This window comes from Microcaecilia unicolor, chromosome 11, assembly GCF_901765095.1.
Source record: "Microcaecilia unicolor chromosome 11, aMicUni1.1, whole genome shotgun sequence".
In the NCBI taxonomy this organism is placed as follows: Eukaryota; Metazoa; Chordata; class Amphibia; order Gymnophiona; family Siphonopidae; genus Microcaecilia; species Microcaecilia unicolor.
Window position 1 is genome coordinate 147768139 of NC_044041.1, and position 25517 is coordinate 147793655.

Consider the following 25517-nt stretch of genomic DNA (forward strand, 5'->3'; position numbering starts at 1 on the left):
CTCTTCACCCTTTAATCCTCTCCCTCATCCAACCTACCCAGGTCTCCTTCTCCTCTTTTCCTGAGATCACCGAGGATGAAACTTCCCGCCTTCTTTCCTCCTCGAAATGCACCACCTGTTCCTCTGATCTCATCCCCACCAACCTACTCAACACCATCTCCTATACTGTCACCCCCGCCATTTGTCGCATCCTCAACCTCTCTCTCTCCACTGCAACTGTCCCTGACACCTTCAAGCACGCCGTTGTCACACCTCTCCTCAAAAAACCTTCACTTGACCCTACCTGCCCTTCCAACTACCGCCCCATCTCTCTCCTACCCTTCCTTTCCAAAATACTTGAGCGCGCCGTTCATAGCCGCTGCCTTGATTTTCTCTCCTCTCATGCCATCCTCGATCCACTTCAATCCGGTTTTCGCCCTCTGCACTCGACTGAAACGGCACTCTCTAAAGTTTCCAATGACCTGCTCCTGGCCAAATCCAGAGGTCACTACTCCATCCTCATCCTCCTCGATCTTTCCGCTGCGTTTGACACTGTCAATCATGATTTACTTCTTGCCACGCTGTCCTCTTTTGGGTTCCAAGGCCCTATCCTCTCTTGGTTCTCCTCTTATGTCTCCCACCGCACCTTCAGGGTACACTCCCATGGATCTTCCTCCACTCCCATCCCACTATCTGTTGGAGTTCCCCAGGGATCTGTCCTTGGACCCCTTCTTTTCTCAATCTACACCTCTTCCCTGGGCTCGCTGATCTCGTCTCATGGTTTTCAGTATCATCTTTATGCTGATGACACCCAGCTATACCTCTCCACACCTGACATCACCGCGGAGACTCAGGCCAAGGTATCGGCCTGTTTATCCGACATTGCGGCATGGATGTCCAACCACCACCTGAAGCTGAACATGTCCAAGACCGAGCTCCTCGTCTTTCCTCCTAAACCCACTTCTCCTCTTCCTCCACTCTCTATCTCTGTTGATAACACCCTCATCCTCCCCGTCCCATCTGCCCGCAACCTCGGAGTCATCTTCGACTCCTCCCTCTCCTTCTCTGCGCATATCCAACAGACTGCCAAGACCTGTCGCTTCTTCCTCTTCAACATCAGCAAAATTCGCCCTTTCCTCTCTGAGCATACCACCAGAACTCTCGTCCACGCTCTCATTACCTCTCGCCTTGATTATTGCAACTTACTCCTCACCGGCCTCCCACTCGGCCATCTATCCCCCCTTCAATCCGTTCAGAACGCTGCTGCACGTCTTATATTCCGCCAAAACCGATATACTCATATCACCCCTCTCCTTAAATCACTTCATTGGCTTCCGATCAGATATCGCATACAATTCAAGCTCCTCCTCCTTACCTACAAATGCACTTAGTCTGCGGCTCCTCACTACCTCTCCACCCTCATCTCCCCCTATGTTCCCGCTCGCAACCTCCGCTCACAGGACAAAGCCCTTCTCTCAGTACCCTTCTCCACCACTGCCAACTCCAGGCTCCGCTCATTCTGCCTTGCCTCACCCTATGCCTGGAACAATCTTCCTTTACCCATACGCCATGCCCCCTCCCTACCCATCTTCAAATCTCTGCTTAAAACTCACCTCTTCAATGCTGCCTTCGGCGCCTAACCGCTCGAGAAATATAAAATGCCCCAATCTATCCACCCTATCAGATTAACTGTTCACTCGTCCTCTAGATTGTTCACTTGTCTTTAGATTGTTCTCTTGTCTTTTAGATTGTAAGCTCTTTGAGCAGGGACTGTCCTTCTATGTTTAAATTGTACAGCGCTGCGTAACCCTAGTAGCGCGTTAGAAATGTTTGTTAGTAGTAGTAGTAGTAGTAGACAAAAAGAAAGGTAAATTGAAATCCCTATTACCAGCCGGGGCATCCCTCCATTGTCAGGTCTGTCACCCCTTAGGGCATTAACTTGGCCTAATGCTCTTTTAAGACTCTGGACAACCCCCTTCCCCTCCCTTCCGTTCCCCCCCACCCATAACCCCAACATTGAGATCCTCTCCCAAAATAGCAGAGAGGTATCCATGAAGGAAGTTGAAGCGCTCTCCTCACTCCCCCATGGCCAAACAAATAAAAGTGCAACCAGAACATTCTAGTCAACATTTAACAATCTACGATATTTCTAGTACAGAGTTAAGCAACATATAATTTTTGGTCTCAGACATACTATTTACTCTCCAATACAAACAGCTCAGTCACGCTCAGATAGGTTGCCCATCTGATTTTTGTCTCTGCAGGTGCTTATGCTCCTTCCCCACACGCTGCCACTGAGGGCGCACAAGCAGAGAGGCCGCCCTAAGGTTACCTGGGGCCACTGGAGTGTCCATGTGATTTTCTTCAGGCAATAACACCCGCGCCTCCTCTATGGATTTAACCTGATGTAGACGGCCATCTTTGTAGAAAACTAGGGCAAAGGGTGCCTCCATTTGTACTTGATGCCCAGCTCTCACAACTTCAGAGTAACCGGTTTCAACTCGGCTCTGCGCTTTAGGGTGGCCGAAGCCAAGTCCTGGTAGACTTCAATGTGACAAGAATTCCATTTAAAATTCTGAGCCTTCTGTGCTGCCTGCATTACCTGCTCTTTCATTTTGAAGTCCTGGAAGCAGGCAATTATATCGTTAGACAGATTTCCTCGCGTGGGGCCAAGAGCTCTGTGTGAGCGCTCCAGCCGTATCGCTGCTGGATCAACCGCCGATCTCGCCTCTGCTAACAGCGAGCTAGCAATCTGCTGTACCACACTTTCACAAGCCTGATAGGTCGGGACCTCCGGCAGCCCTCTAAATCTAAGATTACTTTGACGGCTTCGATTTTCAAGATCTTCAAGCTTTTCATTAAGCATCCGATAAACCGTCTGTGAATCAGTGAACCTCTGATCCATCGAACTGATTAGCTCCGCATGCTCGTCTACCCGGCCTTCTACATCTTCCAGCCGCGTGCCCAGATCACGAATCTCGCCAAGTAGATCTGCACCGAGAGCCACTAGATCTGTACGAACCGCTTTGAGATCGATTTTGATCTCTTGTAGCCAGTCTTTAAGTTCGGAAAGCAAGGTCGTGTCTGGGATCAATGGCTCGCCCGATGCTTGAAACATATCCCTCGGTGAGGATCGCCCCGACTGTTGAGAGACCCGCAGGGCCTCTACCATTGGGCTCTCCGCATGATCTGTCATGGCGCCTGAAAATCCATACTGGAATAGCTCCGTCTGACGGTTCATCTTCAAAGCCAAGGAATCTCAAAAGCACAGCCAGCCGATCTCTGGCTATACGAGTATACCAAAAAGGCTGAGGTCGCTATCGTATTAAAGCACTTTTGCCAACAGGGGAGCGAGAGCTCGTTTCTCAAGCAGCCATCTCCCTCGATGACGTCACTTCCTCCCACCCCCAAATATTTCAAAGGTCCCGAAGACCATGAAAGAGGAAAATTTCCCTCCTAAGTATCCCTAATCTGAGCTTGAATAGGAAAACCCGAAAAGTAACTAAATTCCTCTATTGCATTAAGTAAGTTGCCTAACGATTGTCGGGGGTTCGTCAAGATCAACAAAATATCATCCGCAAATGCCAACGTCTTGACCAGGAGCGAGGGTAGAGTAATACCTGAAATTTCAGGGTCTATTTGGATGGTATGCAACAGGGGCTCCAAATAAAGAAGAAATAACAATGGGGATAACGGGCATCCCTGCTGCGTACCACTAGCTATAGGGAATGAAGAGGAATGCAGTCCATTTACCACGATAGATCCTCTGAGCTGAGAATAAAGTGCCATGATTACCCACGAAAACCAGCCCGCCATTCCCACATATTCCAATACCGCAAAAAGATAGTTCCAGCGCACTACTACTACTATTTAGCATTTCTATAGCGCTACAAGGCGTACGCAGCGCTGCACAAACATAGAAGAAGGACAGTCCCTGCTCAAAGAGCTTACAATCTAATAGACAAAAAATAAAGTAAGCAAATCAAATCAATTAATGTATACAGGAAGGAGAGGAGGGGTAGGTGGAGGCGAGTGGTTACAAGTGGTTACGAGTGAAAAGCAATGTTAAAGAGGTGGGCTTTCAGTCTAGATTTAAAGGTGGCCAAGGATGGGGCAAGACATAGGGGCTCAGGAAGTCCATTCCAGGCGTAGGGTGCAGTGAGACAGAAGGCGCGAAGTCTGGAGTTGGCAGTAGTGGAGAAGGGAACAGATAAGAAGGATTTATCCATGGAGCGGAGTGCACGGGAAGGGGTGTAGGGAAGGACGAGTGTGGAGAGATGGGAGTAGCAGAGTGAGTACATTTATAGGTTAGTAGAAGAAGTTTGAACAGGATACGAAAACAGATAGGGAGCCAGTGAAGCGACTTGAGGAGAGGGGTAGTATGAGTAAAGCCCAGGCTTCCATCTTTAATCTATTCTCCATGACCATATTTCTACCCTCTGTAATCACTATCCTCTCATCCATTTTCTTGCCACCCTTCTCCTCTTCCACATGGTTCCACCATTCCCAGTACCTTCCTCCCTCCACCTTTCTAGCCCAGCATCTGCTCTCTTTCTTCCATCCCCACCTTTGTAGCTTGATATATCCTGTCCGTTCTCTCTTCCCTCCTGTCCTGTTCCCCATGGTCCAGCATAGCTCCTTCTCTCTTCCCTGAATCCCACTGTCTGGCATCTCTCCATCATTTTCATCTGTTCCTGGATCCATCTTCTTCTCTCCCCCTCTCCACCTGTGCATCTCTTCCTGCCTCTCATCCAATCCCATGTCCTACATCTCTCTATCCCCCTCCCTTGTACCCCAGAGCCAACTTCTCTCTTCCCCTCGCTCCTCCCTCCCATGCAGCATTCATGCCCTTCCTCCGCCATGTCCAACATTTCTGCCTCGCTCCCACTGTCCACCATTTCTCTCTCTCCCCCCCCCTTTGTGCCCCAGGTCCAACATTTCTCTCATCCACCCCCCCCCCCCCACATGCAGCATCTCTCCCTTCCTCCCTTCCACTGTTATGTCCAACGTTTCTCCCTATTTCCCCATGCACCACCTCTCCCTCTCCTTCACCCCTATGTGCAACATTTCTATTTCTCGTACCCCTCTCAGTCCATCCAACACTTTTCTCCGTCACTCTTGTGCCCCCCCCAGTCCAGCATTTTTCTCCCTTCCCTCTAGTGCCCCCCCAGTCCAGCACTTTTCTCCCTTCCCCGCCTCCAATGACCCCCCCCCCCCCCCCCCCAACCGCCGGTCCAGTACTTTTCTCCCTTCCCCGCCTCCAGTCCCCAGTCTGGCACCTCTGTACTTTTTTTCTCCTTAAAGCATTGGAACTACCTGGCAGCGATTCACTCACACAGGCTCACACCGTAGCTCCGGAGTTCCCTTTGCATGTCCCGTCCTAAATAGGAAGTTGCGTCAGTGAGGGCGTGACACGGCAGAGCGAATGTCGGAGGCGGAGCCGGCCTATGTGTTTGTGAATTGCTACTGTAAGTTGGAAGCACCGCGCCGCGACAGAAACAAGGAGGAAAAAAAGAAAAGTGACGCATCTGTGGGACGGGGTGGGACTGGGAGTGGAGGGAAGGGATCATGGGTGGTTAGGGTGCACCATTCCTGGGTGGGCCTTGGGCTTAAGTGGGTGGCACCTTGTCAAAGGCCTTTTCCACATCTAGGCTAACCAGTAACAAAGGCTCCTTGGTGCTGTGACTGTGCGCAATTGCCATACAAACCTTGCGCACATTAATAGATGAGTGGCAGACTCGTACAAACCCCACCTGTCCCTCTCCAACCAGAGCAGCAATGTGTGGCGCATGTCAGTCAGCTAGGACCCCAGATAAGATCTTTAGGCCCACATTAATGAGTGAAATCAGCCGATATGATTCCGGGCGATCCAGAGGCCTGCCCGTCTTAGGTATTAGTGTAATCAGCGCCTCAGAGTCTCTAGGAAACGAGCCCCCAGAAATTGAGACTTCAAACAATGAGGATAGTGGGACACAAATCTGCGGCAACATGAGCTGGTAGTATTTGGTTGTGTAACCATCTGGCCCTGGAGCAGTGCCCCCTCTTGAGGGATTTGACCACTCTCTGGATTTCCTTGGCTCTCAAAGGGGCATTCAACTGAATCAGAGCTTCTGAGGATAAGCGCGGTAATCCCGAATCTTCTACGTAATCTACTACTGAAGGCCCAGGCTGGGACTCAGGCACCGCATACAAAGATGCATAATAATCATGTAAAATCCGCGCAATGCCCACTGACTGACTTCTCCCTCGTCCCATACGACGCTACCGAGGGAATGAATCTATTGCCACCCCAACTCTTCATGATCCTTGCGAACAATTTACCCGACTTACTACCATACCTGTGAAAGGTAAAGGAATGATGGAAAAGTTGCTTCTTGGTACGCTCATGAATCAGGGAATTTAGGGCAGCAAGAGTCGACATCGCATCCCGGGACGACAAAGATGAGGTCGCCAGATACTCACGCTTTGCTACCTTATATTTTGTTCCAACTGAATTATGCCCCTAGCAATTCTCCTTGTGCGCACACACATATAGGAAATAATATCTCCCCTCAAGACTACCTTCGATGTTTCCCAATACAGTTGGGCCCACGACTCGTGACAGGCGTTAGTGTCCGCAAACATTGACCACTTCTGGCGAATATAAGCCTGAAAGTGAACGTCGTCCACTAAATATGAAGGAAATCGCCACTGACTACCACGGAGCCTTCCTGCTCCCAAGTCCATATCTACCCAAATCAAAGTATAGTCTGAGATCTCCAGAGGCCCGATCTCCGTATGCAAAATCTGTGGGAAAAGTGTGGCAGCTGTAAGAATATAATCCCGCCATGACCAGGTGCCATGAGCTCTTAAAAGATGAGTATAATCACGTACACTAGGATTGACCAGGCGCCAAGGATCAACCAAGTTTAGAGCTTTACAAAGATACGGCAAGCCTCTGCCGCCTCCTATCGCCACCCCCGCCGAGGGGGAGGGCCGATCCTGTTGACCCTCCATCACTTGGTCAAAATCCCCCATAATAATCCAAGGGGCAGAAAAATGCTGAATGCCCAAGCGCACCAAATGCTGAAAAAAAGAGTGGTCATAATCATTAGGCCCATATATGTTAAGTAAAAAGACTTCTTGACCCATGATATTCAAATGTAGAAGTATGTACCGCCCATTCCCATCCTCCGCTACTACGCGTGCCTTACACTGCAAATTTTTATGAATGAGGACAGCTACCCCACCTCTCCTTACCTGCGCCGAAGAGAAAAAAGCACTCCCCCACCCATCGCTGCCTAAGTTTTAGGTGTTCAGTGTCCGACAGTTTAGTCTCTTGAAGGCATGCAAAGGAAACCTTGCGACGTTGTAGTGCAGACAAAATTTTTGTCCGTTTTACAGAGGAAGTAATACCTGATACATTCCAAGAGATTAATCTAGGAGCTTGAAGTTTAGCCAGGGTCCCAACTCCCAAGTATACTATAAACCAAACTTTCATAAGGTCAAAAGGATTCCCAGGTGCCCAGCCCTCATCCAGGAGTCGCACTTCCCCTGCTTACCGAAGCGACACGTAGGAACCTGACCCACAATAGTCGCACCTTCATGTGGCATAAAAACTACCCCAACAAATGGCAAACCCTGACCATCATTCACCATACACCCACCCTTAGCGAGCAACTAACCAAGTATGCAAGGTAGCAGCAACACCCTCTCCAATAAATCCCATCCAGGGCTGTCCCCAAGTCACCCCACTTCGCCAATAAGGCATTAATCCTAACGGTTCCTTTAACGTTTTAATAATCCTGCCTATCATTCACCCTATACCCACACCCAGCACAAGTTGAAGAATCACAGTGAGTGTTACGGGGTACATGTAAAACTCTTGAGCAGCTAACAAAACCTGCACCATATCATGCTATACGCTACTACTTGCTATCATTCCCCCTATACTCACACCCAGCGCAAGTTGAGAAATCACATTTAGTGTTATGGGATACCGAGAAAACTCTGGAGCAACTAATAGAACATACACCAGATCGCACTACACGCTGCACCAACTTTAAAGAAAAAAAAAGTATACAACAGTAGGAATACCTTTGGATTAGTCCACATCTCCTCACGAAACACTCTTAACATTCTTACACACATTCACACTATTATTCCACTTTGTGTTTGTACTAGGCGTCAATTGTAGACCTCAATCGTTTATAGATCCACTCCAGGCAACCCGACAGCCTCTCAAGTCGCCCGCAGAATTCCAATCAAACTGCAGTAATCCTCCAGCACAATGCAAGTTTAAGACTGGCTTGCGGACACTCCATTCAACCAGTCGGACGCGCTTTTCTGGAGAGTCATACGAATACCATTGTCTGTTACTGAAAATTCTCAGTATTGCGGGGTACCGCAGCTGAAACTTATGATTCTTTTCCACCAACCGCACACACAATGGTGTAAACAGCCTGCACCGTGCTGATAGTGCTGCGGAGTAATCTTGGAAAACACGCACCTGCGTACCCTCAAACTGAACCTCCTCTCTGTGTGCACGATAATAGTGAAGAAAGGAGTCTTTCTGTGCTGAGTTGCGGAACTTGGCAATTACAACTCTGGGCCTCCGCTCCTCAGGCTGTCTGGAGCCCAGTCTACATGCCCTTTAAAGCAGCACCGTCGCAGACCCTTCCTCAGGAGGCAACAAGGCGCTAAGCCACCATTCCAGCACTTGTCGCAAAGCCTTCTCCGACACCGCCTCCAGCACTCCCACAAATTGTCTCTACGTGCGTGGTTCTCCAGGTCCTCAAGTTTAATCTGTTGGGCCTTGACCAGCTCCGCCAGCCGTGTGAGCTCCGCGCCTTGAGTCTGTGTCCCATCCTCTAGGTCAGAGACTCTACATTCCAGCTCACCCGTTCTCCGAGCCAACTCAGAGGCAAGTTGTGATATTCCTGCAATCTGCTCCGACAGCTGTTGAAAGTGCGAATCTAAAGTCCGCACCACTGATGCTGTAAGCTCTGTGATCACCGCCTCTGTGCAGGCTAGGTGCGGGGCCTGTGCAGACTCCGCCATCTTGTTGTTGGCTTGCTTACTGCGTTCCAGTCCCTTCTTAGATGATGACGCCATTGTGGCTGGAGAAGTCAAAAATTTGTTCAGAAAAGCTGATGCTTTTGATTTTACTTCAAGCGCATGTCGTTTACTTGTATAATCTGCTGATGAAAAAGGATTGAGGAGCGAACCCCCGAGCAGCTCCAGACTCACATGTCCGACACTCCTCACCACATCACGTGATCTCTGATCATCCAATATTTTATTGAACTTTTTATTATTATATATATACTAGTAAAAAAGTCCCGTTTCTGATGCAAATGAAACGGGGGCTAGCAAGGTTTTCTTCAGATTGTGCATGTGGGAGTGTCCCTGCCCTCTGCCCTCTCTCCCTCCCCCTCCCCCCCCCCGAGTCCAGTCCTTCAGTGTTAAGTTTCCTGCTGTGCTGTGTTTGTGTTACAGAGAGAGTGAGGGCATCTCTCTCCTCCCCCCTCTGAGTCCTTCACTGTTAGAGAGAGAGGGATTTCGTGCTGTGCTGTTTTCCTTCACTCATGGGGAAACCGGATATCTCTGGCGCTTCACACTTCCGGCTGGAGGCTTCATAGAACGATGGGGTTGCCTTTTATATATATAGATTTTTTTTTTTTACATATATGTTCTTATATATTTATATATATATATTTTTTTACATATATCTTCTTATATATTTATATGTACTTGGATATAACTTTAAATTTAACCTTATATAGGTCACATATTTTTCTTAATGTATGTACAGTTTGTAGATCCCTGATGTAGGTTTTATGCCGAAACACAGTGTTGTTGGATCCTGAAGAAATAAAGGTTTTATTTATTATGTTCCTCGTCCTTCTGTTTTCCTTCACGGGAGAGCCCTGCTGATCACACTACTCCTTTTGCTGCTATCTGCTGACGTAGTGGAATACGGGCCTCCATTTCCGCGGTGCCCCTCTTAAGGTGTTCCAGGACATAAAATTAAGGTATCTCTTGCTTTTGCAGTGATACAGAGCTGTTTTTGAAGTTAAGCATTTGAACTCCTGAGGAAGCTATAAATTGGTGAAATGGTGACTACTGTACAGTCTGTCTAAGATAAGTGATAATAGATTATCAGGTTTGACAGCGTTTTGTTTGAGTGAAATTCACATTAAAAATGTTTGGTGCTTGGAGTGAAAAATACAAAAAAGTATAAAAAATTAGTTTGAACACTTAACTATTAATTTTGATATGCACTGGGATCATTTAAAGGCGACCCTCAGGGGGAGGAATGCTGGCTTCGGCCTAACCCCTAGTAAGCCTTTCCTCAGCTGAGAGGTGCCCAGCTCTACCACCAGCTGCCTTTCAGGAGCTGTGGAGGACTTGCAGCTCATCTGCATATCCTTACAGCCTCTTCTCCGGGGTGACACCCAGGTCCACTCTGATCCACTCAGGGCCTCCGCTCTAGGTGCCCAGCGCTCCCACCAGGTGCTGTGGAGGACTTGCAGCCCTTCTGCATTTCCTCACAGCTGTATCCGGGGTGACTCCAGTTCCACCCCGATCTTCCCAGGGCCCTCGCTCCCAGTGCACAGAGTTTCCAGGTGCTTTTTGGCTAGGATCAGGCGACCCTCAGGGGGACGAATGCTGGCTTCGGCCTAACCCCTGGTAAGTCTTTCCTCAGCTGAGAGGTGCCCAGCTCTACCACCGGCTGCCTTTCAGGTGCTGTAGAGGACTTGCAGCTCATCTGCATATCCTTACAGCCTTCTCCGGGGTGACACCCAGGTCCACTCCGATCCACTCAGGGCCTCCACTCTAGGTGCCGCGCGCCTAATTGCGCGTGGGGCATTTTTCTCTTTACATCTAATCTTCTTCCCAGTTGCTAAAGTACCTCAGTTATTTATGGCCCCTATTCACATTCTCTTCCTAGCCCTGTCCCTTCCTAATCTTTTCCCTCACCCCCTACCTCTCTCCGCTACAGGAACTCACTGCCCATCCATCGACTTCATCACCTCACCTTCTCTCCTACCCTCTTCCTCCCTCTTGGCTTTTAATCTCCGCCTCTTTCTTCCGTCCATTTTGCCTTCCCCATTCCACCTAAATACCTCTCGCCTTCGACGCCTTTGTGGCCACACCTCTCCTACTCTCCTCCGCTCTCTTTTACTCTTTACTCCTCTTACTCTCAGCCGGTGACATCAATCCCAATCCTGGCCCCCCTCACCCACTATTATCCCAACTCTACAGATCTCACCGCGACCTCTCTAACCTCATCTCTATTTCTCTACTCCCCTCCTCTTCTCTGACCTTCTCTTGCGCCCTATGGAATGCCCGCTCTATCTGTAACAAACTCGCCTATATCCAGGACCTCTTTATCTCGCATCACCTCCATCTGCTTGCCATAACAGAAACCTGGCTCTGCCCTGATGACTCTGCTTCAGTCGCAGCCCTGTGCCATGGCAGTTATCTATTTTCACCGTGGGGGCGGTGTTGGACTACTTCTCTCTCCCTCCTCCAGATTTCAACCCCTTCTTCCACCTCAATCTCACTGTTTTTCCTCCTTTGAAGTCCACTCTATCCGCCTTTTCTCTCCTCTGCCTCTTCGAATAGCGGTCATTTATCGTCCCCCTGATAAGTCCCTTTCATCCTTTCTCAGTGACTTTGACGCCTGGCTTGCCTTCTTCCATGATCCTTCCTCCCCCTCTCTCATCCTTGGTGACTTTAATATTCCTGCTAATGATCCTTCCAACTCTTATATTTCCAAGTTACTCACTTTAACGTCCTCCTTTAATCTCCAATTATGCTCCACCTCCCCCACTCATCAAAATGGTCACTGTCTTGATCTCATCTTCTCCTCCAACTGTTCACCCTCTAGTTTCCTTGCCTCTGATCTTCCCTCCTCTGATCACCATCTTATAACTTTCACACTTAAATCACCTCCCTCCCAGTCCCATCCTATCTTATCTAATTTATCTAGGAATCTTCACGATATTGACCCTTCATCCCTATCCTCCCATGTTTCAAACCTCCTCTCTACTGTGGCACCATCCACGTCTGTCAACGAGGCTGTTTCTTCTTACAACAATACTCTATCCTCTGCCTTAGACACTCTTGCACCTTTGATGACCTGCCCTGTAAGGCGTACAAAACCCCAACCTTGGCTGACTTCTAATATCCGCTACCTACATTCCTGTACCCGCTCCGCTGAACGCCTCTGGCGGAAATCTCGGGCCCTTGCTGATTTCTTACACTTTAAGTTCATGCTAACCTCCTTCCAATCTGCTCTTTTACGTGCCAAACAGGATTATTATATCCAACTGACCAACTCTCTTGGCTCTAATCCTCGACTTCTCTTCACCACATTGAACTTTCTCCTCAAGGTGCCCCCTCCTCCAACTCCCCCTTCATTATCTCCTCAGACCCTTGCTGAATTCTTTCACAACAAGGTTCAAAAGATAAACCTTGCTTTCTCTACCTCACCACCTTCTCCCTCCACTAGTCCGTTCCCCTCTCTCTCCTTCCCCTCATTCCCTTTCCTCCTTTCCTGAAGTTACTATTGAGGAAACTACACTTCTCCTTTCTTCCTCAAAATGTACCACCTGTTCCTCTGATCCCATTCCCACCCACCTTCTTAATGCCATCTCTCCTGCTCTTATTCCTTTTATCTGTCACATTCTCAACCTCTCACTTTCCACTGCGACTGTCCCTGCTGCCTTTAAACATGCTGTGGTCACACCTCACCTTAAGAAGCCTTCACTCGACCCTACTTGTCCCTCTAATTACCGACCCATCTCCCTCCTTCCTTTTCTCTCCAAATTACTTGAGCGTGCTGTTCACCGCCGCTGCCTTGATTTTCTCTCCTCACATGCTATTCTTGACCCACTACAATCTGGTTTTCACCCTCTCCACTCAACCGAAACTGCGCTTACTAAAGTCTTCAATGACATATTACTGGCTAAATCCAGAGGTCTCTATTCCATCCTCATTCTTCTTGATCTTTCCGCTGCTTTTGACACTGTCGATCACAGCATACTTCTCGATACCCTGTCCTCACTTGGATTCCAGGGCTCTGTCCTTTCCTGGTTCTCTTCCTACTTCTCCCTCCGCACCTTCAGTGTTCACTCTGGTGGATCCTCTTCTACTTCTATCCCTCTGCCTGTCGGCGTACCTCAGGGTTGTGTTCTTGGTCCCCTCCTCTTTTCTATCTACACTTCTTCCCTTGGTTCATTAATCTCATCCCATGGCTTTTCCTACCATCTCTATGCTGATGACTCCCAAATCTACCTTTCTACCCCTGATATCTCACCTTGCATCCAAACCAAAGTTTCAGCGTGCTTGTCTGACATTGCTGTCTGGATGTCTCAACGCCACCTGAAATTAAATATGACCAAAACCAAGCTTCTCATTCCCCCCCCCCCCCAAACCCACCTCCCCGCACCCCCCGTTTTCTATTTCTGTTGATGGCTCTCTCAATCTCCCTTTCTCCTCAGCTCGAAACCTTGGGGTCATCTTTGACTCTTCTCTCTCCTTCTCTGCTCATATCCAGCAGATTGCCATGACCTGTCGTTTCTTTCTTTACAACATCCGTAAAATCCGCCCCTTTCTTTCCGAGCACTCTACCAAAACCCTCATCCACACCCTTGTCACCTCTCGTTTAGACTACTGCAATCTGCTTTTTGCTGGCCTCCCACTTAGTCACCTCTCCCCTCTCCAGTCAGTTCAAAACTCTGCTGCCCGTCTCATCTTCCGCCAGGGTCGCTTTACTCATACTACCCCTCTCCTCAAGACGCTTCACTGGCTCCCTATCTGTTTTCGCATCCTGTTCAAACTTCTTCTACTAACCTATAAATGTACTCACTCTGCTGCTCCCCAGTATCTCTCCACACTCGTCCTTCCCTACACCCCTTCCCGTGCACTCCGCTCCATGGATAAATCCTTCTTATCTGTTCCCTTCTCCACTACTGCCAACTCCAGACTTCGCGCCTTCTGTCTCGCTGCACCCTACGCCTGGAATAAACTTCCTGAGCCCCTAAGTCTTGCCCCATCCTTGGCCACCTTTAAATCTAGACTGAAAGCCCACCTCTTTAACATTGCTTTTGACTCATAACCACTTGTAACCACTCGCCTCCACCTACCCTCCTCTCTTCCTTCCTGTTCACATTAATTGATTTGATTTGCTTACTTTATTTATTTTTTGTCTATTAGATTGTAAGCTCTTTGAGCAGGGACTATCTTTCTTCTATGTTTGTGCAGCGCTGCGTACGCCTTGTAGCGCTATAGAAATGCTAAATAGTAGTAGTAATATTGGAACTGGTTCAGCACTTTTAACCTTGGCCAATGAAGGTGATAAATATAGCAAAGGTACTTACCTGTAGAAGGGCAGCAGGCTTTATATTCTCACAAGTGGATGACACCGACTTGTGTCACCCGGTCCGGAACTTATAACAAGTACAGCTTTGTGGAGTGGAGGACACCCTCCACCTCTTCCGTGTGAGTGCCTTCCTGCCTGCTGTGAGAACACTGTCTCCTCAGTTTAATACTACAGCAAAAATAAAGTAAAAATAGAGGATACAACTCCAAGGGGAGGTGGGAGGGATTGTGAAAATATAAAGCCTGCTTGCCTTGGAGAACACCTGATACAGGTAAGTACCTTTGCTGTCTCCGAGGACAAGCAGGTTTATTTATTCTCACAAGTGGGGAATCCCTAGCATCCAGGCTCACCAAAAATAACAAACATTGGAAAACTGGTCATCGCAATGGTGAGGATATAACATAGATTAACCTGAAACTATATACAATCTGAATGAGAGTGTAGCCTGGAACAGAATAAAAACAGGCCTAGGAGCAAGGTGTTGGACTCTAGACCACGAACAGGTTCTGCAACACGGTCTGCCCAAACCGACTGTCGCGTTGGGTATCCTGCTCAAGGCAGTAGTGTGATGTGAACGTGTGGACTGAAGACCATGTTGCAGCCTTGCAAATTTCTTCAATGGCAGCTGACCTCAAGTGGGTTACCGACGCTGTCATGGCTCTGACATTATGAGCTGTGACATGACCCTCTAGGGCCAGCCGAGCCCGGGCATAAGTAAAGGAAATGCAATCTGCCAGTCAATTAGAAATGTTTAATTTCACGATGGCGACCCCCCATCCTGATGGGATAAAAAGAAACAAAAAGATGGGGCCTGGTCCATGTATTAGGTCGATGCTTTCTTGCAATCCAAGGTGTGCAAACTGCTTTCGACAGGATGGGCATGAGGTCGAGGAAAGAATGTTGGAAATACAATTGACTGGTTCAGATGGAACTCCGATACCACCTTCGGCAGGAACTTAGGGTGAGTGCAGAGGACTACTCTGTTGTGATGAAACTTAGTATAAGATGCATCCACCACTAAGGCCTGAAGCTCACTGACCCTACTAGCTGAAGTAACAGCCACCAAGAAAATGACTTTCCAGGTCAAGTACTTCAGATGGCAGGAATTCAGTGGCTCGAAAGAAGCTTTCATCAGCTGGGTGAGAACGACGTTGAGATCCCATAAAACTGGTGGAGTTTTGACAGGGGGCTTTGACAAAAGCAAACCTCTCATGAAGTGAACAACTAGAGGCTGTCTAGAGATGAGCTTATCTTCTACAAGTTGATGATAAGCACTAATTGCACTGAGGTGAACCCTTACGGAGTTGGTCTTGAGACCAGACTCTGATAGATGTAAAAGGTATTCAAGCAGGGTAGGTATTCAAGCAGGGTCTGTGTAGGGCAAGCAAGTGGATCAAGGACCTTGCTCTCACCAGATGGCAAACCTCCTCCATTTGAAAGAATAGCACCTCTTAGTGGAATCTTTCCTGGAAGCAAGCAAGACACCCTCCGAAAGACCCAAGGAAGTGAATTCTGTGTGATAAGGGTCAGAAAACACTCCAATATCCATGGTTCTTTGGAGGATAACTCCAGAAGAAGAGGGAACCATATCTGCTGCAGCCAGTACAGTGCAATCAGAAACATGGTTCCGCGATCTTGCTTGTGTTTCAACTAAGTTTTTCCCACCACAGTTATGGGAGGATACGCATACAGAAGACTTGTCCCCCAATTGAGGGGGAAGGCATCTGATGCTAGTCTGTTGTGGGCCTGAAGTCTGGAACAGAAATGAGGGACCTTATGGTTGATATGAGTGGCAAAAAGATCCACCTAGGATATTGAGAGACCACTCATGTGGTTGCATTATGCTGCTCAAGTCTGTTGGCCAGGGTATTGTTTTTGCCAGTCAGATAATCGGACTGAAGGAACATATCATGTTGGCAAGCCCAATGCCACATCCGGACGGCCTCCTGACACAGAGGGTGTGATCCAGTGCCCCCCCCCCCCCCCCCCGCTTGTTGGTGTAATACATTGCAACCTGATTATCTGTTTGGATGAGAACAACTTGATGAGACAGCTGATCTCTGAAAGCCTTTAGAGCATTCCAGATCACCCAGAGCTCCAGGAGATTGATCTTAAGATATGCTTTCTGAGTTGACCAAAGACCTTGAGTGTGAAGCCCATCTATATGAGCCCCCCATCCCAGGAGAGATACATCCATCGTCAGCACTTTTTGTGGTTGAGGAATTTGGAATGGAAGTCCCAGAGTCAAATTGGACCAAATGGTCCCCCACCGAAGGGAGCTTACAAGCTCTTGCGTCACTTGGATGATGTCTTCCAGGCTCCCCGTGGCTTGATACCACTGAGAAGCCAGGGTCCACTGAGCTGATCTCATGTCTTCACATGTGGTGTCATGGGTGTACCATACACTGTGGAAGCCATGTGGCCCAACAATCTCAACATCTACCGAGTTCTGACCTGCTGAGAAGCTCGAACTTTAGAAACAAGTGCAACAAGAGTGTCTGCTCTCCTGTCCGGAAAGTAGGCTCTAAACTTCTGTGTATCGAGCAGGGCTCCTATGAACTCCAATCGCTGGATAAGGCGAAAATGGGACTTGGGTTGCTTAAAACGAGCCCTAGTAGCTTGAGCACTCAAATAGTCATTCGCATGGACTCCTGAGCACCAGCTAATCGTCGAGATATGGGAACACATGGAGGGGCATAATCGAATGCGAACGCCCATCTCCATCGGCGTCTATCTCCGAGAATGAGTACGTGAAGGGGCGGGACAAACTGTATTTTCGGAAAAAATGGGCGTCCATCTTTTTCCCGATAATACGATTTGTGCCAGCCAAATGCATCGGATTTGTGCGGATTTGAGCTGGGCGATTTCGTTTTTCAGCGATAATGGAAACTGAAGGCGTCCAGCTCAAAAACGAACAAATCCAAGGCATTGGGTCATGGGAGGGGCCAGGATTCATAGTGCACTGGTCCCCCTCACTTGCCAGGACACCAACCGGGCACCCTAGGGGGCACTTGTAAAAATTAAAAAAAAAAGTTAACTACCTCTGAAGTCCATAGCTCCCTTCCCTTGGGTGCTGAGCCCCCCAAATCCCCCCCCCCCCAAACCCACTGCCCACAACTCTACACCACTACCATAGCACTTATGGCTGAAGGGGGCACCTAGATATGGGTACAGTGGGTTTTGGGGGCAGTTTGGAGGGCTCCCATTTACCACCACAAGTGTAACAGGTGTGGGGGGGGGGGGGGATGGATCTGGGTCCACCTGCCTGAAGTCCACTGCACCCACTAACAACTGCTCCAGGGACCTGCACACTGCTGTGACGGAGCTGGGTACGACATTTGAGGCAGGCATACAGGATGGAAAAAAGTTTTAAAGTTGTTTATTTTGGGTGGGAGGGGGTTAATGACCACTGGGGATGTCAGGGGTGGTCATCCCTGATTCCCTCCGGTGGTCATCTGGTCATTTAGGGTACTTTTTTGGGACTTGTTCATGAAAAAATAAGGGTCCAAAAAAAGTGACCCAAATTCGCGCTAAAAACGCCTTTCTTTCTTCAATTATTGGCCGAGGACGCCCATCTCTCCTTGGCCGATAAGCACGCCCCACTCCCGCCTTCATCACGCCCCTGTCAACTTTGGCCATTTCCACGACGGAATGCAGTTGAAGACGCCCAAAATGGGTGTTCGATTATACCAATTTGGGCGCCCACGGCAGAAAGACGCCCATCTCCTGATTTGGGTCAAAATATGGACGTCTTTCTCTTTCGAAAATAAGGCGGATGGACTCCCAATCTGCGCAGCAATGCTGCAACTACCATTAGACATTTGGTGAAGACCATGAGAGCTGATGTGAGGCCAAAAGGCAATACACAGTACTGAAAGTGATGTGTTCCCAGCTGAAATCAAAGATACTTCCTAAACCTAAACCTTCAACTGTCCCCTATCTCTGATATGTCCTGTCTGTCCTAACCCTTATCCCTTACTTGTCCTGTCAGTCTGTCATAATTTGATTGTAAGCTCTATTGAGCAGGGACTGTCTCTCCATGTTCAAGTGTGAAGCGCTGCGTACGTCCAGTATAGAAATGATAAGTAGTAGTAGTAGTATGTGAGTATATGCATCCTTTAAGTCCAGAGAGCATAGCCAATTGTTTTCCTGAATCATTGGGAAAAGGGTGCCCGGGGAAACCATCCTGAACTTTTCTCGGACTAGGAATTTGTTCAGGTTCCGTCTTGGATGGGACTCATCCCCCCTGTCTTCTTTTCCACAAGGAAGTAACTGGAATAGAATCTCCGCCCTTCCTCCCCTGGTGGAACGGGCTCGACTGCATGGGCCTTCAGAAGGGCTGAGAGTTCCTCTGCAAGTACTTGCCTGTGCCGAGTGCTGAAGGAATGAGCTTTCGGTGGGCAATTTGTAGATTTTAGATACCAATTGAGGATGTATCTGAGATAGACTATTTGAAAAACCCACCAGTCAGAGGTTATAAGGGGCCACCTTTCATGAAAAAACTTCTGCCTCGCCCCGACCAGTAAGTCGTCTGGGCTAGACACTTTTACTGTGGCTATGCTCTGCTGAAACCAGTCAAAAGCTCAACTCTTGCTTTGCCTGGGGAGCAGTAGAAGCCTTTGGCATACGCTCTTGATGTGAACAAGCGCGCCTAGGGGTTGTACCTAAGTCTCTGATAGTAATAGGCACTTCTCCTTGGTTTGCCAAGTCCTCCTAGCTGAGGAGGCAGATGCAGAAGGGGCCCGGCGGGAGACAGAAGAGATGGTATCAGTACGTTTTTTGATTTGGTCAGCGACCTCCTCAACCTTCTCTCCAAAAAGGTTATCCTCCCGGCATGGTGCATCCGCCAACCTTTACCTCCACCCAACAAATGACATCAGTGTTCCTGGGCACCGACAAGCACAAAATTGAATCCTTCCTTATCTTTTGGGTGGGATCGGATGAAGCTCAATCCTGGTGGCAGACGGAGACTTCCTTGATGTCGCTGCATCATCAGTGTCTGATGTAGCTCTGGGAGTCATTAATGCCGAAGTCGATGGATCAGACTTCTCGGCACAAAAAATACGTTTTGAGTTGATTCTCACAACCTCTAATACTTCTTTCTTGGACATCCGCAAATACAGTTTACAAGGAGGAGGATTATGGTTGGGCCCCAGATACTGCAGTACCAGTTATGAGTGTCCGTCAGGGACATAGTCTTGTAGCCTTTAGAGCACTTCTTAAAACCACTGGGAGTTTTCCGAAAAATAGCTGGGGCAAAAACAAATGATTCAATCTTCGCAAAAAGTAAACTCGACCAGGATGCTCAAGGCCTAAGTGGGCCAAGCGAGCCATGGCAAATATAAAAAAAACAAAACAAAAAAAACAAAAACGTAAAAGTGCCATAAAAACCTAACAAAGCCACTAAGTGGGAAAAATGGCACTTACACGACAGAGTGAGAGAAGATAACCCCAATGAAGCAAAACAGATTTCCTCTTGTAAAATTTGCGGTATATAAAATAAATTGAACCTTGAACATGTGAGCTGTGGGGGAGATCAATGAAATGCAACCTTATTTCTTCATAGAAAAGACAAGACTGCCTGGTGTGATGACAGCAGGTGGGAACACACGCACATGCGTGGTAGGATGTTTCTAAAAGCTTCTAGAATAGAGCGCTGGGGAATCGAGTCGGAGCTCCATGATATCACCCATCGGTCAAAATACTATATCCTGCTTGTCCTCAGAGTAATCTCTCTTGCCAAGTGGTGGACTTTTGTTATTTTGAAATTAGTTCTTTCTTTATTACATGTTTCCTTGGTTAATTATTTCCTATTACTGATACTTTCCCTTTATACATAAATTTCATTTGAAACTAAATAAAAAAAAACAAAAACAAACCTGCCATCCATTTGAGCCAAGCATGGTGATGTGTAGCTAATTTGTATGACCCAATGAGCTCACTTGACTTCAGTCAACTGAATAGATACAGAGGCACAGAGACAAAGCCCGTAAGCACAGAAAGAGAGAAAGAAGCAAAATACAGATATATAAGTACTGCCATCAAGCCTAGTATTCTGTTTCCAACAGAGGCCAATCCAGATTACCAGTACCTGGCAGGACCCCAAAAGAGTAAATTGATTCTATTCTACTTATTGAAGAAATAAGCAGTGAAAAGTTTTCCACATGCCTACCTTAACAGTTTATGAACTTTTCTTCCACGAACTTATTCAAACCTTAAATTTTGTTATGCTAATAGCTTTTATCACATTCTTTGGCAATGAATTCCAGAGCTTAATTCAGTGGCGTAGCCAGACTGCCAATTTTGGGTGGGCCTGAACCCAAAGTGGGTGGGCACAAAATTTTCTCTACCCCCCTCCCCCAGCAAAATTTAGTCACACTTTTCAGTGAGCTTTCAGAGGCCAAAACCTCCTGCCTCAGGTCAGTATAATGCTGTTACGATATCCTCTCCTGACCTAAGGAAGGAAGTATTGGTCTCTGAAACTTTATTAACACAGGTACCATATTACTTTATCCTAAATTAAAAATAAAATTATTTTCTTTACCTTTGTTGTATGGCCATTTACTTTTTCTCATTGTGTTGCTCCCAGTCTCTAGATTCTGCTTTCCTTCGTCTTTCTCTTGCCAGGGTTTTCCTGTCCGTTCATCACCTATGGCTTTTCATCTTTTCCTCACCATTGTACTCCACATGCCCCTTCCTCTTATTCTCCAGTCTTTCCCTACTCTGTCCTCTCCCTCTTTCCATCCAGCAGCTCCCCTCTTTCTCTCCCCATCCTTCCAGTGTCTCCCCTTCCACTCATCTACCCTCTCTCCTGATCCTTCCATCTAGTGTCTCTATCTCCCCTCTCCTTCTATCCAGTGTCTATCTCTCTACCCTTTTCTGTTCAGTCTCCTCCCTCTCTCCACATCCTTCTAGTTTCTCCCCTTTCTCTCTGCATCCTATCATCCATCTCCCCTCTTTCTCTCCCTATCCTCCCATGTCCAGCAGCTCTCTAGTCCTTTCTTCCTCTTCCTTCCTTGTCCAGCAGCTCTCCAGCCCCTTCCTCCTCTCCCTCCCATGTCCAGTAGCTCTCTCCCTTCCCGCCAGTCCCTCCCATGTCCCAGCAGCTCTCCCTTCCCGTCAGTCCCTTCTTCCTCTCCCTCCCATGTCCCAGACGCTCTCTCCCTTCCCTCCAGTCCCTTCTTCCTCTCCCTCCCATGTCCCAGCAGCTCTCTCCCTTCCCTCCAGTCCCTTCTTCCTCTCCCTCCCATGTCCCAGCAGCTCTCCCTTCCCGTCAGTCCCTTCTCCCTTCCCTCCAGTCCCTTCTTCCTCTCCCTCCCATGTCCAGTAGCTCTCTCCCATCCAATCCCCTCCTCCTCTCCATCCCATGTCCAGCAGCTCTCTCCCTTCCCTCCAGTCCCTTATTCCTCTCCCTCCCATGTCCAGTAGCTTTCTCCCATCCAATCCCCTCCTCCTCTCCATCCCATGTCCAGCAGCTCTTTCCCTTCCCTCCAGTCCCTTATTCCTCTCCCTCCCATGTCCAGTAGCTCTCTCCCTTCCATGTCCCAGTAGCTCTCTCCCTTCCTCCTCTCCCTCCCATGTCCCAGTAGCTCTCTCCCTTCCCTCAAGTCCCTTCCTCCTCTCCCTCCCATGTCCCAGTAGCTCTCCTCTTCCTCTTCTCCCTCCCATGTCCCAGTAGCTCTCTCCCTTCCTCTTCTCCCTCCCATGTCCCAGCAGCTCAGCCATTTTCCCTCCAGCCTGCCCATCCACAACCTTCCCACTGCCCTTTTGTCCCGCGGAGGCAGCATTCAGCGTTTCCTTCCCGCCCTGTCTTTTCCCCAAGCTCCGCTGCATCGCCCCAAGTGGAATCCTTCTCCTTTTCGGCCGTCGCGCTGCGCTGCCGTTCACACAGGCAGCTTCGCTCCTCCCCACCGCGTTCATCCGGCCCTAACAGGAAGTGCATCAGAGAGGGCCAGAATGGACGCGGCGGGGGAGGAGCGAAGCTGCCTGTGTGAACGGCAGCGCAGCATGACGGCCGAAAAGAAGAAGGATTCCACTTGCAGGGACAATGCAGCGGAGCTTGGGGAAAGACAGGGCAGGAACAAAAGGGCAGCGACAGTGTGCGGATGGGCGGGCCTGGAGGGAAAATGGGTGGGCCTGGGCCCGTCCAGGCCCACCCGTGGCTACGCCCCTGGCTTAATTATATGATGAGTAAATTGTACTATGTAGTAACTTGATCACGTCATCTAATCCTTGTACTTTTGAAAAGAGTAAACAAGTGATTCACATCTACCCATTCCACTCAATTCAATATTTTATAGGGCTTTATCATATCTCCCTTAAGCCATCTCTTCTCTAAGCTGAAGCGTACTAACCTCTTTAGCCTTTCTTCATATAACATTCATTACCCCCTTTATCATTTTGGTCACCTTTCTCTGTACCTTTTCTAATCCAGCAATATGTTTTTTGAGATGCAGTAATGGTTTATGAGTCTCCTGGAGCATTGTCACATCGGCTCTTAATCGGCGGTCACCCCTCCCATATTCCAAGAAATGATTTTCAAGTATGTCATCCAAAGCCCCCTAGCTGCCAAACTAAGAAAAGCCAAAAATAAAAGGGAGGCTGTCCCAGCCACCCCCCCCCCCCCCCCCCAATCATCTCAAAGCACTCCACTACCCAATGTGAAGTCTGAAGAGCCAAACCAATACATACTAAATAATAAAATGAATTATAAGATAAAAACCCTAAAATAATAAAAAAAAAACACACGTCACACCCCACCCATCCATCTTCCAACCAACCCCCCAACCCAAACACTCCTCCCTAACTTCCCAAACCCTTGCAAAAACTCCCCAACAAAACTTTCGTTCTTATCTTACAATGGCCTACCCAGGCCCCAGTCACAGTGAAGAGCGCTCCCCCCGTTCTCCCCCCCACCCCCAGAGAAAGATACTTTCCAGAGCAATGAAAACATGTAACCCCTCATTCTCCATATCATGCAATATCACCCCTGCATGATTATTACCAGAGACTCAATAGCCTTGAACAGCAGGACTAAATATCTTAGCAAAATTATAGAAGGAATTTAACCCCCCCATGAAATGTCTCACAAATAGTCAGTCATCAGTTGACCAAGGTGTAGATTGTCCTCCATAACAATTCAACTGGATCACTTGCACATCCCAACTGCTTCTTTGGATCATGCTCCCGTTCTCTAACACAGCCATTTCAGCTTAAGTGCCTTGAAGGATGACTGCCACCAGATTATATTTCCGACCCTTCTGCCAGATTCATCATGTTCCTTGTATAAATCATAGCTTCCTCAGCATCCTGAAATAAATTAGGTTTCTCTCCATGGATAATCCTCAGCCGTGCTGGATACAGCAATGAAAAGGACACCTTTTTCTTATATAGCAGTGCACACACTGTTTGAAATTCCTTGCATTTTATTGATACTGAGGCTGAGAAATCCTGGAAACACAGGACTTTATGGTTGTCATATTGTCAATAAAATAAAAAACAAAAAGTGAGGAGAATGGATGTGGATACCAAAAAATATGTATTTATTCACATGAAAAATAAAAATTAAAAAGTAACAAATTTGTACATAAAATGGACCATTTTATGTACAAATTTGTTACTTTTTAATTTTTATTTTTCATGTGAATAAATACATATTTTTTGGTATCCACATCCATTCTCCTTACTTTTTGTTTTTTATCTCACGGTTTCGTGAGGGCTTTTACCTCTTTTTTGTTTTTGCTTTGTTATATTGTCAATCCCATGCAGCTCTAGTAGCTCGCAATATATCTTGCTTACGAGCAATGTTCAACAATGTACATATCACCACTTACGGCCTTGCCTCAGATGACTTCAGTATTCCCAAGCGGTGGGCCCGCTCCACTCTTAAAGGGCCCGCTGCGACAATTTTAGGGCCTTCGGAAGCCAGTCTTCCAAAAACTGCCGCAAGTCCACATCCCTGATGGATTCTGGGAGTCCCACAAATCGAAGATTATTTCTTCTCAAGCAATTTTCAAGGTCTTCACACTGTCCCGTTTCCTGCTGTTGTAGTGTATCCTCTACTGTGGACTGCCGATGTTGGTAAGTTTGCAAATCAGTATGTAAAGTTTCCACACGCGTGCCTACTAAGTCTATTTTATCTGCTATCTTTTGTAATTTTTTGTCCATGGATTCTTCCAAAATAACTCTGCTCTGTTGCTACTTCCGCGGCCCACACTGAGCTCAGTGAGGGCCCACCTGTTTGTTCAGCATTTGCCATTTTGTCTTCAGCTTGACCGTTGTCAGACAATTTCCTCGGCGTTTTACTAGACATCCTGAGGCAGATTGTAGCTGGCAGCTCGGAATTAGTGATCCAAGAACTTTCCGCTTTCCAAATATGCTAGGAGGTAATCGATGGAAGGTCTCTAGGGGGACGGAGGAAATTAATCCATCCAGGCATGAGCGCTCCTCACACGCACCCGCTCTTCAGCTCAGCATCACGTGACCAAGAGATGCAGTAATGGTTTATTTAAATTTACTATACTGCCAGATCAGTGACCAGAATTGTATACAATACTGGCAAGGAGTACAGAAAAGGAAGACAGACGTATACAACCATGGAGTTGAAATGAATAATGAAACAAAAGAGAAAGAAAATGGAGGCTGGCTATAAATATACTTCATGTCTACCCACCATGCTGGGTTCCTAGGAGGCGGTTAAACACTTCCTTCACCACTATGGGATTCAGTTTGATCAGTTTTGGCAGAGCTTGGATGATTTCTTTCTGCAGAAATAAGAGGGACAAATTCAATTTACACTGCAGATCATGTGATATCACAGAGTCAGCTAACTAGATTCTTTCTAGTACCTTCCAGAGAATCACAGAAGCCCCAGATTCCTGGAGCTCATAATTAAAAATAACAGATATAGAAGCAGTTGAGGCAGAATTTTATCTTACATTACATTATGACATTTATATCCCAAACATACCTCCTGAGTTCAGTGCGGCTTACAGAATAAGAAACTGAGCATTTACAGGAACATTACAAAATATTGCTTATAAAAAACAGTAAAAATCATTTAAAGACCAAATACTTCCTAAACGAATAAGTCTTCAACAGTTTTCAAAATTTCCATAATTTGTCTGATATCGAATCGCACGTGAAAGCTCATTCCAATAACTTGTTG

At 47.6% G+C, this 25517-nt stretch overlaps 1 protein-coding gene across 4 annotated transcripts in view; it reads right to left on the reverse strand.

The window, feature by feature from the left end:
* Positions 1-25517, reverse strand: part of SYMPK (symplekin) — a 767776-nt gene that overhangs the window by 262996 nt on the left and 479263 nt on the right. For all 4 annotated transcript variants that reach the window (XM_030217309.1, XM_030217308.1, XM_030217307.1 and 1 more), the window contains exon 21: positions 25023-25113. In XM_030217309.1, coding sequence (XP_030073169.1) covers positions 25023-25113 — 91 coding nt within the window. The remainder of the gene's footprint in view (positions 1-25022; positions 25114-25517) is intronic.